Source organism: Bombina bombina, chromosome 5 (assembly GCF_027579735.1).
Source record: "Bombina bombina isolate aBomBom1 chromosome 5, aBomBom1.pri, whole genome shotgun sequence".
Classification (NCBI taxonomy): domain Eukaryota; kingdom Metazoa; phylum Chordata; class Amphibia; order Anura; family Bombinatoridae; genus Bombina; species Bombina bombina.
This window is the reverse complement of record NC_069503.1, coordinates 400583541-400600087: the sequence shown is the minus strand read 5'-3', so window position 1 is coordinate 400600087 and position 16547 is coordinate 400583541. Positions and strand designations below refer to the sequence as shown.

General features: G+C 35.2%; 1 protein-coding gene across 1 annotated transcript in view; it reads left to right on the top strand.

The window, feature by feature from the left end:
* TOP2B (DNA topoisomerase II beta) overlaps positions 1 to 16547 on the top strand; it is a 109790-nt gene that overhangs the window by 57266 nt on the left and 35977 nt on the right. The window contains exons 7-19 of the mRNA XM_053714236.1: positions 2291 to 2503; positions 2594 to 2767; positions 3487 to 3588; positions 4730 to 4867; positions 5155 to 5293; positions 5751 to 5908; positions 7828 to 7953; positions 11158 to 11268; positions 11357 to 11462; positions 11786 to 11895; positions 12089 to 12181; positions 12274 to 12388; positions 16125 to 16246. Of these exons, the coding sequence (XP_053570211.1) occupies positions 2291 to 2503; positions 2594 to 2767; positions 3487 to 3588; positions 4730 to 4867; positions 5155 to 5293; positions 5751 to 5908; positions 7828 to 7953; positions 11158 to 11268; positions 11357 to 11462; positions 11786 to 11895; positions 12089 to 12181; positions 12274 to 12388; positions 16125 to 16246 (1707 nt within the window). The remainder of the gene's footprint in view (positions 1 to 2290; positions 2504 to 2593; positions 2768 to 3486; positions 3589 to 4729; positions 4868 to 5154; positions 5294 to 5750; positions 5909 to 7827; positions 7954 to 11157; positions 11269 to 11356; positions 11463 to 11785; positions 11896 to 12088; positions 12182 to 12273; positions 12389 to 16124; positions 16247 to 16547) is intronic.

The following is a 16547-nucleotide window of genomic DNA, read 5'->3' as shown; positions in this document are numbered from 1 at the left end:
GGCTTGTGGATTATTGCACTGGAAGTGCAATCACCTTTGTGAGTATTAGTATTTCTCTTTTATTGGAAATCTCACTCATTATTGGGTTTATCTGCACCAGAGCGCCTCTTCCCTCTTTTGTCATTCCCAGGACCAAGCTTCACTTTTTACAGATATTTGATCTGAGAGGGACAGTCAACTTTCAAATAAGCATGTTTTTGTAGAACACTAGGCACCAGTCAACACAGTAGATTTGCATAATCAACAAATGCAAGATAACAAGACAATGCAATAGCACTTTGAACTTCAAATGAGTAGTAGATTTTTTTTTTCTGACAATTTTAAAAGTTATGTCTTTTCCCACTCCCCATGTGACAGCCATCAGCCAATCACAAATGCATACACGTACCATGTGACAGCCATCAGCCATTCACAAATGCATACATACTTATTCTTGCACATGCTCAGTAGGAGCTGGTGACTCAAAAAGTTAAAATATAAAAAGACTGTGCACATTTTGTTAATGGAAGTAAATTGGAAAGTTGTTTAAAATAGTATGCTCTATCTGAATAATGAAAATTTAATTTTGATTGAGTGTCCCTTTAAGAGTAATAAAAATCAGCAGGGGAGAAAATTTTGCTACTCCCTTTACCAAGAATAAGTCAACACAGACCTGACGCCTTGCATAAAGAGTCAAATAGGTCACATTACCTTTTAGATATTCCAAAAATGATTGTAAAAATCGGATCCTTATTTATCACTTGCTTTAGCGTTATCAAATGGGTTGTAAGTTGTCTGTAAATAGAACACCCCACGCCCCTTTCAAAATTATTAAAATTAAAGGAACAGTCAAGTCCCAAAAAAACTTCATGTTTCAAATAGGGCGTGTATTTTTTTTTATTTTTTTTTTTAAATCTTTTATTTATAACCAACAGTGGATGCATGCAATTTTAAACAACTTTCCAATTTACTTTTATCACCAATTTTGCTTTGTTCTCTTGGTATTCTTAGTTGAATGCTAAACCTAGGAAGGCTCAAAAGATAATTTCTAAACCCTCTTATCACATGCTTTATTTGCTTTTCACAACAGGGCAGAGCTAGTTCATATAAACCATAAAGATAACATTGTGGTCACACCCGTGGATTGTGGCAGACACTGCACTAATTGGCTAAAATGAAAGTCAATAGATAATAAACAAAATGTCATGTGATCGGGGGGCTGTCAGAAGATGCTTAGATACAAGTTAATCAGAGAGGTAAAAAGTGTATTATTATAACTGTGTTGGTTATGCAAAACTGGGGAATGGGTAACAAAGGGATTATCTATCTTTTAAAACAATAACAATTCTATGGTAGACTGTCCCTTTAAGTCATGTAGCTTGTTTTTTCCCCACACTATTTTCTACCTAGCAAAAAAAAAGAGAATTTTATGATTTACCTTTTTTATTATTATTATTTATATGATTTTTTTCAGCATAAGAAAGGAAATTAACATATAAACACAGATCTATACACATCACCACACTGTGATGATATACAGGAAATAAGTGAAAATTGATTTTAAAGTTCAAGGAATTAGTGCCCAGTATCTAAAAATTCTCTTAAAAACATGGGCACTTTCACTCATTAAACTTTACAAACACGTGATATATATATATATATATATATATATATATATATATATATATATATATATATATATATATATATATATATATATATATATATATATATATACACACACACACACCATTTTTTAACGGTAAACAGACCTTCGATCCTCCACCCGCATCTCCTGTATTTTGCAGATCGATGAAGAATCAGTCTTTCTCCAATCACTGCATGCCCCCATTGGCGTTCAGCTTGTGGGGCACGCAACAGTTGAAGGCATTCGGATTCTACTTTGATCTGCAAAATACAGAAGGAGATGCGGGGGCGTAGGATTGGCAGTATGTTTACCATAACAAAAAAAGAAAGTGTGTTTGTAAACTTTAATGAATTAAAATGCCCCTGTTTTTAATATTATTTCTAGATACTGGGCACTAATTCCTTAAACTTTACAATCACTTTAAGGTCTACAAAAGATACAAATAATCCATACTACCTAATATAAGCATTCTTGCACAAAATGTGTGTTGAGTGGTGAAATCCATTTTAACCTAATATTATTAGGTTGTTTAAATGAAAAATAAATTAGGGAGGAATAAGTATTAAATATATAATCCCTGGTGTTCAGGGAATATACCAGGTAAGATTGCTACCTTTGATAGAATTTTATGATTGATCTTAATCTGTTTTTGTCTTCATCTAGACATGGACAAATAACATGCTAAAAAGCACTGATGCTAAGATCAAACATTTTGATGGAGATGACTACACTTGCATTACATTCCAGCCAGATTTGTCCAAGTTTAAAATGGAAAAACTAGACAAGGACATTGTGGCACTTGTAACACGACGAGCTTACGATGTTGCAGGTTCGTGTAAGGGAGTTCGAGTCTTGTTCAATGGAAAAAAACTTCCTGTAAGTAGTTTCCCCCCGTCTTAAGTGATTGATGTGTATCCCTTTCTGTGTTTTAAAAAGCTAATATGTCTTGTTCTTATTGCTGTCTAGGTGAATGGCTTCCGCAGTTACGTAGATCTTTACGTAAAGGACAAACTGGACGAAACTGGTGTGGCTCTGAAAGTAATACATGAAGTTGCGAATGAACGATGGGATGTGTGCTTGACTTTGAGTGAGAAGGGCTTCCAGCAAATCAGCTTTGTGAATAGTATAGCTACCACAAAGGTAAGTGACGGGCTGTGTGTGATAAGCACTATGAAGGTGCAAACATTTTTCTGAGTTAATATTTGTTGTCTGGGGGAAAAAAATCACATGCTCTATCGTTCTTGTGTTTCTTTGGTGGAGTATTACTTTTTTATTTTTTGTTATTTATTTTAAAGGGACAGTCTACACCAGAATTTTTATTGTTTAAAAATATAGATAATTCCTTTATTACACATTCCCCAGTTTTGCATAATCAACAGTTATATTAATACACTTTTTACCTCTGTGCTTACCTAAGCCTCTGCAGACTGCTCCATTATTTCAGTTCTTTTGACAGACTTGCATTTTATTTTAGCCAATCGGTGCTGATTTGTAGGTAACTCCACGGGTGTAAGCACAGTTATCTATTTAGCACACATGAACGAATGCCCTGTAGTTGTAAATAAAATGTAAAAAATGCATTCAGATAAGAGGCAGCCTTCAAGTGGCTAAGAAATTAGCATATAAGCCTACCTAGGCTTAGCTTTCAACTAAGAATACCAAGAGAACAAAGAAAATTTGATGATAAAAGTAAATCAGAAAGTTGTTTAAAATGGCATGCCCTATCTGAATCATGAAAGTTTATTTTTGACTAGACTGTCCCTTTAATAACTATTACTAGTTACCTAAGCATTGTGGTGTTCTGAAAAGGTTGTGCTAAAATGCTGTTTTATTAACCTGTTCTGTATTACTATTTGTAGGGTGGTAGACATGTAGATTATGTTGTAGACCAAATTGTGTCTAAACTCATTGAAGTCGTGAAGAAGAAAAATAAAGCTGGAGTTTCTGTGAAGCCCTTCCAGGTAAATTCTAATACTGTGTGATGTCTAGTGTTATATGTGAAACCATCTGAAGACAGTCACATCTCTGGGCTTTCATAAGCTCTTTCTCACTTAAAAAAAAAATAAAAAAAAATATACAACTGCAGAATAAATGCAATCAACTATCTTTTCCAAAGAAAATATTATTTTTACTTGTCAATAAATATGGATAATTTATCAAGTAGTACAAGTATGCATTTTTTTTAAAGGGGTGAAAAGTAATTGTTGCTGATTCATTGTCTTGTGTTAATAGTGAAGCATGAGAAATAGCTGTGTTTTTAACTGAGAGACTTGACAGCATCCATGAAAATATTATAATTATCTGTCTTTATGAGTCCATACTCCACACAAACAAGGAAGCAAATAGTTTTGGGCTAGATTAATCAAGCCCTTCGCCTCCCTAGGACTGCAGGTTCTCATAAAAGAATCTGCAGTCACGATTTATCAAGCAGCGGTCATGAGACCGCTGCTTCCCTACCCTCTTCCCCAAACTCTTAGGTGGAGAATTTCTTCTTATTTAGTTGATTTTATAACCCAATATATTCAAAATGTTCTACAGTTTGTAACAAATTGCATAGATATATGAGGTTCTAATTTTTAAGCACAAATCTTTTGAAATGCCCAAGACCAGTATTAATTCTTGGCTTTTAGTGACTCAATATTAAAGAGAAATTATAAGGGGGCTTAGAGGGCATCCATGCCTAGTTCTGTAATGAACTGGAAATATAAAGCAGTAATTACACAGAAACAAATTTTGCTAAGGGAAAAAAAGTAAAAATGATTCAATCCTGGCAGGATAGCCTATCAGCTTGCCACACAGGCATCCTTGACTGCAAGTATCTGGCATTTTGTCAATTTCAGCATAGGTTATGCCTATGGATAGAAAAGGAAACGGGTGCGAACAATTTTGAGGACAGTAAATGAGGCAGTAGAAAACTGGTTTCTTCTCTGCAGTGGGCGAATTTGTTGACTCGCAAGATGTGGAGGCTATTAAGTAATAGTCTTGAAATACTAATTCACCAACATTATAGTGTCGGGTTTTCTAGCTATTAATTTAATTACTAAAATTAGCTCTGTTGGTTTGAAACATGTTTTTAATTTTCTTTCTTTCATTTTTTTACAGGTGAAAAACCATATATGGGTTTTTATCAATTGTTTGATTGAAAACCCCACCTTTGATTCACAGACAAAAGAGAACATGACCCTTCAGCCGAAGAGTTTTGGTTCCAAATGCCAGCTGTCTGAAAAATTTTCCAAGGCGGTTAGTTTTATGATATTTTTACCATGTTTAAAGCCTGTGATTATCTAGCAGGATTAAAGGACACAATTTTTGTTAAAACTGCTTCTTTCTAGCAATTTCAGCACTACACTAATTATCTCAGGAGATGCACAAGATTTCCTTCACATAGGGTTAATATATTATGTATATTTTAGTGGAATTTGAGGTTATTCCCATCATTTTTATAACCTTTTAATCCTCAAGTATTACTGTTAAGAAATGTATCTTTTGCTTTTAACAATAATTTTTATATTTTTTTATTTTTTAAGGCTTCAAACTGCGGCATTGTAGAAAGTATCTTGAATTGGGTCAAATTTAAGGCCCAGATACAGCTAAACAAGAAATGTTCTTCTGTTAAACATAGTAAAATTAAGGGCATTCCCAAACTGGATGATGCAAACGATGCTGGTAAGAACTTTTCATACAGGATTAATATATTCTTTTATGCAGTAAAATATTGAGACTTTGCATGAATATAATTTATGCAGAAATGTTCTCTTACATTGTTAATGTTCATCACATATAATGTGTATTGATAAGGCTGCCTATGGGGCTTTTTTTGTTACAGATCAGACATTGGACATTTTTTTGTATAAACGTTTTACATTTAAAAAAAATACACAATAGGAACATTTCATAACATCAGAAAGACCTGAAATGTAACCGTTGGGTAAAAAAAAATAAAAAAAATTACACAATAGTGCCTCATATCTATGTTGTGTCTGTTTCTTTTTACATTTAAACCCACAACCATACAGTGCATTTATTTGTATTTTCTACTATTTTTTAACCCTTTCACTGAGAGTGCTGTTTTTCCCTAATGCGTTTTGTGTAACAATTCTATCTGTATCCTCACTTTGGTTAGGTGGAAAACATTCCTTGGACTGCACATTGATTTTGACTGAGGGGGACTCTGCCAAATCACTAGCGGTTTCTGGCTTAGGTGTCATAGGAAGGGACCGTTATGGTGTGTTTCCTCTAAGAGGAAAAATCCTCAATGTCCGAGAAGCTTCCCACAAACAGGTAACAATTATCTGAATTAGAATTACATTTTAAACAAAGCAATCTTACTTCTAAGACTCTAAATAATGCATTTTCTTTATTTTGCTTTTATTTCAAAAAGCGCTATCGTCGGGTACTGTTTTTCTACCATTATAAATCCACTTTTCTCTCATAAGCTCTCCCCGCTTTTTTCATATGTAGACTGTCCCCAGATCTGCAATTATTTAATATACGAAAGCCATTTTCAGGGCTGTAAGCAGCCATATCTAACACATCTCATTCCTTAACGAGACAGCTAAAGGGAAATAAAACCTAAAAAAATAATTTTATGATTCAGATAGTGCATGTGATTTTAAACAACTTTTCAATTTACTTATATTATCTAATGTTTGATATCCTTTGTTCAAAAAGATACATAGGTAGACTCATGAAGCTGTTGATTGGTGGTTGCACATATAGGCATCATGTTATTGACTCATCCATTGCCTCAGCTACCTCACAGTAGTGCATTGCTGCTTCTTCAACAAATGATGCCAAAAGAATAAAGCAAATTAGATAACAGAAGTACATTGGAAAGTTGTTAAAACAATATACTCTGAATGATGAAAGAAAAATTTTGGGTTTCATGTCCCTTAAACACATTGAGATTTTGATACTGAAAAACTGCAGTAAAAAAAGGATGATAATTTTTTTTAAATGTTTAGACTTGGCAGATATTTGTTCTAAGCAACATAACAGAAATGTATTTAAATTACAAGGTGCGTTTACTGTAATTCTAATGAAATAGATATAATTATCAAAATTGATCTACTTGTATTAGTAACAATACTTCTAGTAAAGGTTAAAGGGACAGTTCACCCAAAAACTTTCTCCCCTTTAAATTATTCCCAATGATCCTTTTTACCTGTTAGTGTATTAAATTGGTTGCAAGTGGCTCCTTTACTCATATTTCAGCATTTGAAATAGCTGATTTAGCTTGTGGTTTCCCAACCTATACTGAAAGTTTTGATACTGGCGTATACGCTATTGACAAGCCTAAGTAAACACAGCCAGCAGAAGAGATTACACCCTCAGTGGGGGGCATGATAGTTAAGTAATAAAATTATAATTTTCCATTGTGTTCTCTATGTATTGAGCTTTGGTGTTCCAGACAAATATAATATAAGGAAGCAAGTCTGTGTACATAAAAGTGATAACATAATGAGATCTGATATTACCTGAAGCTCAATCCATTGTAATAGGCTGTGGTTTCAAAGCACAAAACCAGCTACTTCCGATACACAAATAAACCCGAAAATGCAATTTCTCAAATATTTTATTCTCTGCAGTTGGTATAACAAGTCATTTAAAATACATTTATGGAAAAACAATTTTACAGTGTACTGTCCCTTTAACAGTATGTAGTGCATGCCCTTGTTTGCATATATTCAAACACTGCCAATTGAGAGATTATTTAATTAGCATCATATAAGCCATCACTTATTCTCTGATAAGCAGATATGTTTGAATGCTGTTACACAGGGCATGCACTGCATATGTGCATATGCTGCTGAAATGGAAGTAGCTTTTACTGAAAGCATTTTTACTGATAAAAGCACATGGGTGGGGGGCTTAGATTTGAAATTTAAATACTCATTGCCTGTTCCAGGTTTCAACCATGTATCCATTTAAGTCTTCCTGACCCCAATTACAGTTCTCTCGTTCTACACTATTAAAATGATATTCTATGTCTGATCTAAAACCTTTTTATCTTCCCCCTCTACTTATTGCGATCAGGTCACATGCTTGTTTCCTTTCCCTTATTATGTCGTCTCTTACGTAATGAAACATGCATTTTCTATTTGTCAAAGCAGCGACAGCTGTTGGAAGTCGATAAATTAAATGACAGATTAATTTCTTTTTTTTTAAATGCAATGTTTTTTTGTTCCCTTTCATAACAGATCATGGAAAATGTAGAAATAAATAACATTATAAAAATTGTCGGTTTGCAATACAAGAAAAGCTATGATGATCAAGAATCCTTGAAAACATTACGCTATGGAAAAATTATGATCATGACTGATCAGGTAATGGATTTTTCTTTTTTATCTAGAGTTTATCTTCTGTGGTTATAGATAATATTCAGCCTATGTTAGTAGTGTTTGTGACATTTATTCTTAGTTAGAAATTTCATTTATACAGTTTTTGTAAATCATAAATTTCACTATTTTAAATGAAAAATCATTTTGAGATTTCTGTTGGCAAAATAAATATCTGATAATAGAATGAATATATTTATAAGATATGAAGCTGTAAGACTACCAAATAAATAAAAAAAAGGGACATTAAATACCTTTTTGTCCCACAATCTCTAGAGAGGACAAAAGCAAATCCTGTAACTTAGGAGTTCTTTGAAATGCTTTAAATTGATTGTGAAGGGAAAATATCTCCTGACCATCCCTGTGAAAAGGATGATATATTACCTCAAAATCTCCTCGGATCACCAGAGTTAAGTGCTTGTGATCCAGAGCTACTACTTTTAAGGTCGTCTGCCTGGTAAAAAAATATAAATAAATCCATGGCATGGGGCAGTAGTCCTATCTTGCCCTCCTCAGGACTACCATTTGTTACCTGCAGATCCCTAATCAGTTTCCTTTATCCTCGAAGGGACAGTATACACCAATTTCCATATAACTGCATGTAATAGACACCACTATAAAGAATAAGATGCACAGATACTGATCTAAAAATCCAGTATAAAATCTTTTAAAAACTTACTTACAAGATCCCAGTTTAGCACGGTTGAAAATGTTAGGCTGGGACACACACTGAAAGAGGCTGGAAAGTAAAAAGAGCAGACAAACACCCTCCCCCTCTCCTACATATGAAAAGACTGTTTACACAAACAGGAGCAAGCTGGAGTAGGTAGACAACAGTCTACTTCTAAAACTTTGGGGCTTGGTTAGAAGAATGAAAATCAGCACAGTGTTAATTAAAAATAAGCAAAACTTTTACCTTTTTACCAAAAAATATAAATGGATCGTCTACAAAACATTTATGCAAAGAAAAATCTAGCGTACAATGTCCCTTTAATCAGTTTATCAAGTTTGCTTTTGGCCACCAACATTTTTCAAGAGTTTTACAAGACTCTTAGCACCCGTCTAGCTATGCTGCAGTAACTAGCGATCCCAGCCTTACTCTAGCTAGTGGTCATCCTCATGATGGCTCTGTCACAGAAACCAGCAAGACACTATACCACCCTTTTATTAATGTATTTGATAACATGGCTTTATTGACAAGTGCTCTCCTCTTAAGTTAAAGGGACAGTCAAGTCCAAAAATTTTTTTCATGATTTAAATAGGGCATGCAATTTTAAGCAACTTCCCAATTTACTTTTATCACCAATTTTGCTTTGTTCTCTTGGTATTCTTAGTTGAAAGCTAAACCTAGGAGGTTCATATGCTAATTTCTTAGACCTTGAAGACTGCCTCTAATCTGAATACATTTTGACCACTAGAGGGCATTAGTTCACGTTTCATATAGATAACATTGAGCTCATGCACGTAAAGTGACCTAGGAGTGAGCACTTATTGGATAAACTGCATGTCTGTCAAAAGAACTGCAATAAGGGGGCAGTCAGCAGAAGCTTAGATACAAGATAATAACAGAGGTAAAACGTATATTAATATAACTGTGTTGGTTGTGCAAAACTGGGGAATGGGTAATAAAGGGATTATCTTTCTTTTTAAACAACAAAAATTCTGGTGTTGACTGTCCCTTTAAATCTTCCATTCCCTATATCAGCTTTATAGCCTTTATCTGAGCCTTTTCTAACTCTGTAATAGTCTTTAATAAATGGTGCCCAGAACAGTAATCCATACTCAGTGTAATGTATATACTTTATATGTAATTTGTCTTTTTGCAGCCTGACGGCCCTTTACGTGTGTTTGTGTGTTTTTTTATGACTCCTCCATTTCCATCTGTTTAGTCTGTTTAATGTTTACATTTATAATTCTTTTATATCTATTTATTATAATTTGCCATTTACCAGACAATTCTTCCATTTGTTTGATACTCCCTTTACAAAGCAATTCTGCCTTGCTTTCACCATTAAACAATTCAATATTGTCTGCAAAGATAAGTGTTGTATAATTCTTCCTCTAGGTTATTTTATGGAAGTGTTAAAAAAAAATGGACTTTTGACCCGTTTTAGTATGATCCATTTACTACAACTCTTTCAATCAGTTCTTTATCCACGCGCTAATATTCGCACCATATCAAAATCCAAGAGTATTGTTTCACCTTTGTCTATGTTCCTACTTCCTACCTTCTAAAGGACATACACACTCCAGCAGGTAGAATGGTTCATTGATAACTCGTTAAACAGGGGAAAAATGTACTGTACACAGCCCCTTAAAACTATTACAATTCACATAACAGAGGTTTTTTCTCTTTTTAAAATGGATCAGTCATGTCCTCACTTAAAGGGACACTGAACCCACATTTTTTCTTTCATGATTCAGATGGAGCATTCAATTTTAAGCAACTTTCTAATTTACTCCTATTATCAATATTTCTTTATTCTCTTGCTATCTTTATTTGAAAAGCAAGAATGTAAGTTTAGAAGCTGGCCCGTTTTTGGTTCACAATCTGGGTTGTCCTTGCTGATTGGACAGCACCAATAAAAAAAAAAGTGCTGTCCAGTGTCTGAACCAAAAATTGGTTAGCTTAGATGCCTTCTTTTTCAAATAAAGAAAACAAGAGAACAAAGAAAAATGTGATAATGGGAGTAAATTAAAAAGTTGCTTAAAATTGCATGATCTGAATCATGAAATAAAAAAATTAGGTTTAGGGTCCCTTTAATCTAAAGTTTGTGTGTCACTGTTTTTTGTACAAATGTAAGTTTGCCACTTATATTTATTTGTAAGTCATTTATTTTTTTCAAGTTTGGTCAAATGACAGAATAAGTCATGTGATTGTAAACTATAGTATGTTTATTGAAAACTTTCATGATTCAGATATGATAAGCTGTTTAAAATGGCTTGCTCTCTCTCCTCCATTATCAAAATGCGCACATCTTTTTATCTGCACACTTTCAGGTTCCAGCTCCTACTGAGCATGTGCAAGAGTTTACAGTATATATGTATATACATTTTGTGATTGGTGGATGGATGTCACATGATGCAGGGTGGGGGTGAAAATTGTCAGTAAAAAACATTGCTTTTCTTTTTAGTGTGCCTTTATTATGCAATTCTACTGTATTTAATGGTCCTTTAACTGTATTTATATAGGATCAAGATGGCTCTCACATCAAAGGCTTGTTGATTAATTTTTTTCATCACAATTGGCCATCTCTGCTGAAACACAGTTTTCTTGAGGAGTTCATCACGCCTATTGTCAAGGTACAGAGTAATGCTTTCCTGTATTTAACACCTATAAATATTACTGATAAATCCATGTAAAATTAACTTGTAAATTTTGTTTTATAAGGCATCGAAAAATAAGCAGGAGCTGGCATTCTATAGTATTCCAGAATTTGATGAATGGAAAAAACAAATAGAAAACCAAAAACTATGGAAGATTAAGTATTACAAAGGTTTGTATCTTTTTGGGCGTTATTTTAAAGCAGACATCCTCAAACTTGGCCCTCCTTTGGAACTACATTTCCCATGATGCTCAGCCATCTGATATGCAGACTGAGTATAATGGGAAATGTAGTTCCAAAACCTCTGGAGGGCCAAATTTGAGGATGTCTGTTTTAAAGGGTCGCACAGGACTGCCCAGCTGTCTTGGTGTAGACTTTATTAGCAACCTGTAATTGAAACAAGACAAAGTCCACTAAATGACATGTCTTTTAAACAATTAGTTGACATTACTGAACAAATGTAATTCTTTTAATTCTATTTTTTCCTTTTTTAGGTTTGGGTACCAGCACTGCTAAAGAAGCAAAAGAATACTTTGCTGATATGGACAGACATAGAATTATATTTAGATATGCTGGGCCTGAAGATGATGCAGCCATCACTCTGGTAAGGATCTCTAAATATAGGGCAAACCTACCTTGACCAGAAAGCTCTTGCAGTATCTAAACTAACGGGGGGACAATGGGTTAACAGTCTTTGTTTTCCTTAAAGTGCATTTTTAAATGTAACGATGGTTGTATAACTATTCACGGATTTAATGAGACTATTCTGATCCAGTTTTATGTTTTAAACTTGGCAGGCTTTTAGCAAAAAGAAAATTGATGATAGAAAAGAATGGCTTACAAATTTTATGGAGGACAGAAGACAGCGTCGATTACATGGACTGCCTGAGGTAAAGTGACAATTTGTGAGCGCCACTGTACACAAACGTCATGTGTATAATGGTGTAACTGATTCTCACTGTACTTACTTTATTTCCTACAGCAATTCTTATACGGCACAGCCACAAAACACTTGACGTACAACGACTTCATCAACAAGGAGCTTATTCTTTTTTCAAACTCTGACAATGAACGATCCATTCCCTCCCTTGTCGATGGTGGGTACATCACTTATCTTTGTATATTTTATTTGCAATTTACTTTTTTTGTGCTTTGTTTTTCTTTTCTTCTTTGATACACAGTAATGCTGCATTTAAAGGGGCATAAATAGAAATAATACTTATTATTCCACAGTTGCTTGTACAGGGATTAAGCACATAGTTCAGTCCTGTACTGAACAAGGCTGCTGAACCAATCACAGGTAGCACGTTCATAACCACCTTTCACTATGGTCCGCGCAGGATTGTTTTGTAACTGTTTTAATACCCGTTGTGGGGGGTTAAAACATAATTCTGTGTAATAGTGCTATAATATTAAATACTCTAGCACTTTAGAACATCTTATTATTTCCATTATATGCCCTTTAAAGTGATTACAATATTTTTGTTGTTGTCTTGCAATACATTAACATACTAGAGGAATGTTAAAATGTTTTGAATGTATTAACATCCTGTTTATTGCAATTGTTTAATCAATGCCCAATTCCCACCCACCCTTATATGGAGAAGCCACTCCAGACTTGTTACCGGAGTAGCTAAGGCTTGCCACTGCCATTTTGTTAGTAAAAGTGATATTGCTTTTCAGTCAGACAGATGGCAGGATTTGCCTTGTAAAGTCTACAGCATGCACTTTAGCTCTCAGACTTATAAGGGATATGAAACCCCAACATTTTCTTTTGTGATTCAGACAGAGCATACACTTTAATAAAAGTTTCACATTTTCTTTTATTCTCAAATAGTGTCTGGAGCACTACGTGGCACGAAATGGTCTTGCATATGGATAACATTGTAGCAAAGCTGCTGCCATATAGTGCTCCAGACACATGCATGTTCCTGAGGTTATGTCCCTGCTTTTTAACAAAAGATAGCAAGAGAACGACAATTTGATAGTAGAAGTAAATTAGAAAGTTGTTAAAAAATGACCTGCTCTGCAGGGATAGGCAAGGTGTCCGTGACTGGCCCTTGCAGTGTTCGCCGCCCATTTTGCTGTGGGGAGGGAGGAGTAAGACAGATGAATGCTGGTCCTGACTCCTCCTTGACACACGCGGCGCCACGTTTTGCAGGGTTGTGGCCACTCCCACATGATGTCGCTTAGTACCAGAAAATGACTCTGAGTGAGACAGAGAGAGAGGGAAGATTCAAGAAGCAAGCTGCCACTGTGTCCCTGGAGCTTTATATGCAAAGGTAAAGCACTTTAACCAGCACCTCAGGTTTATTATAAGTAGTATTTAAATAGAAAGAAAAGATATAGTAAGGTTGTGAATCATAACCTTAGTATAACCTTTCTTTCTGATTAAATAATAGGAAAGGGAAAATATTTAGTGAGAATAAAGTTAGTGGCTTGTCAAGAGACTGCTAGCAATATTGGATGATAAGCTATGGAATAAATAAAGCCTGAGTGAAATACTGGATGTGTATCTGCATCAGTATAATAACACCCAGCACCATACAAAGACACAGAAGTGACACTGGCACATGCGTATAGCCAGACAAGGGCTGATTATAGGGACAGTGGTATCTGCATCTGTATAATAACACCCAGCTCTATACAAAGACACAGTAGTGACACTGTCACATGGGTATAGCCAGACAAGGGCTGGTTATAGGGTCAGTGGTATCTGCATCAGTATAATAACACCCAGCGCTATATAATGACACAGTAGTGACACTGGCACATGGGTATAGCCAGAGGAGGGTTGGTTATAGGATCAGTGGTATCTGCATCAGTATAATAACACCCAGCTCTATACAAAGACACAGTAGTGACACTGGCACATGTGTATAGCCAGACAAGGGCTGGTTAGAGGATCAGTGGTGTCTGCATCAGTATAATAACACCCAGCACTATATAATGACACAGTAGTGACACTGGTACATGGGTATAGCTAGAGGAGGGCTGGTTATAGAATCAGTGGTATCTGCATCAGTATAATAACATCCAGCACTATACAACGACACAGAAGTGACACTGGCACATGGGTATAGCCAGAGGAGGGCTGGTTATAGGATCAGTGGTATCTGCATCAGTATAATAACACCCAGTGCTATATAATGACACAGTAGTGACACTGGCTCATGGGTATAGCCAGAGGAGGGCTGGTTATAGGATCAGTGGTATCTGCATCAGTATAATAACACCCAGCACTATATAATGACACAGTAGTGATACTGGCACATGGGTATAGCCAGACAAGTGCTGGTTATAGGGTCAGTGGTATCTGCATCAGTATAATAACACCCAGCGCTATATAATGACACAGTAGTGACACTGGCACATGGGTATAGCCAGAGGAGGGTTGGTTATAGGATCAGTGGTATCTGCATCAGTATAATAACACCCAGCTCTATACAAAGACACAGTAGTGACACTGGCACATGTGTATAGCCAGACAAGGGCTGGTTATAGAATCAGTGGTATCTGCATCAGTATAATAACACCCAGCGCTATATAATGACACAGTAGTGATACTGGCACATGGGTATAGCCAGACAAGTGCTGGTTATAGGGTCAGTGGTATCTGCATCAGTATAATAACACCCAGCGCTATATAATGACACAGTAGTGACACTGGCACATGGGTATAGCCAGAGGAGGGTTGGTTATAGGATCAGTGGTATCTGCATCAGTATAATAACACCCAGGTCTATACAAAGACACAGTAGTGACACTGGCACATGTGTATAGCCAGACAAGGGCTGGTTATAGGATCAGTGGTATCTGCATCAGTATAATAAAATTCAGCACTATAAAATAATAGTTTTAATTGTAAATGTACCTTGGTGTCCTTCACTAACGGTTTTTACTTTAGAAAATGTCCGCCACAGCCTTCGCTCGTGCCTATCCCTGCTGCTCTGTCTGAACCATGAAAGAAAAAATTGGGTTTTTATGTACTTTAAGTTAAAGAAAAAGCAATAATGAAACTTTATTGAGCAGCTGTTTTTGAAATGCTTTATTTTTTTAGTTAAATTACAGGAAAAGGGGGAAGTTAAGGTATAAGTTGTTTAGCGAACCATAAATAAATTTATGTAAACTAAATTATGCTTTGTTTGGAATGATGGAAACCCCCTTCACACCTATTTATATCTTAAACATGTTAACAGTTTGTCTGTGTGCTGTTGGGGAAAATTAATTTAAAGGGATATGAAACCTAAAATTATGTTTTTTGTTATTCAGACAGAGCACACCATTTTAAAAAGTTTCCAATTTTTTTTCTATTATCAAATTTGTTTTGTTCCCGTTATATTCTGCGTTGAAGAGATACCCAGGTAGGCATCTGGATCACTAAATAGCAGTCAATTGTGCTGCCATCTAGTGCTCTTACAAATGGCTAACATTCTTCCAAAGCTGCCACCATATAGTCCTCCAGAAATGGGCCGGCTCCTAAGCATACGTCCCTGCTTTTCAACAAAGGATACCAAGAGGACAAAGAAAAATAGAAATAAGTTAGAAAGTTGTTTAAAATTGCATGCTCTATCTGAATCATGAAAGAAAAATTTTGGGTTTCATATCCCTTTAATATGCGCAGTATTTCTATACATTTTTTAATCCAAAGCAGTTGTATGTCTTTGCTTGTGTGCGCGTGTACAAATAAGCCTATAGCGTTTTTGTTTATAAAATTTCATCTGGGTAAATTGTCAAATGAATCCATTTTGTAATAGAGTTTTGCTAGCCTTATTTTTTTATAGTATTTTCTGAGTGATATTGATATTCATTTTGCTTTATTGCTTTTGTTAGGTTTTAAGCCTGGTCAAAGGAAAGTTTTATTCACTTGTTTTAAGAGAAATGATAAACGTGAAGTAAAGGTTGCTCAGCTGGCAGGTTCTGTTGCTGAAATGTCTGCTTATCATCACGGTGAGGTAAGGTTGTTTTTTTTTTTTATTGGTGTGACATTAAAGGGACATAAAACACCAAATTTTTCTTTCATGATTCATACAATTTTAAACAACTTTCCAATTTACTACTTTTAATATCAATGTTACTTCTTTTTCTTGTTATCCTTTGGTGAAAAGCAGGGCGGTAAGTTCAGGAGTGTGCACGTGTCTGAAGCACTTTGATGGCAGCACTTTTTCCTGTCGTGTAGTGCTCCAGACATGTGCGCTGCCTATCAACAAAGAAAAACATGAGAACAACACAAATGTCATAATAGAAGTAAATTGG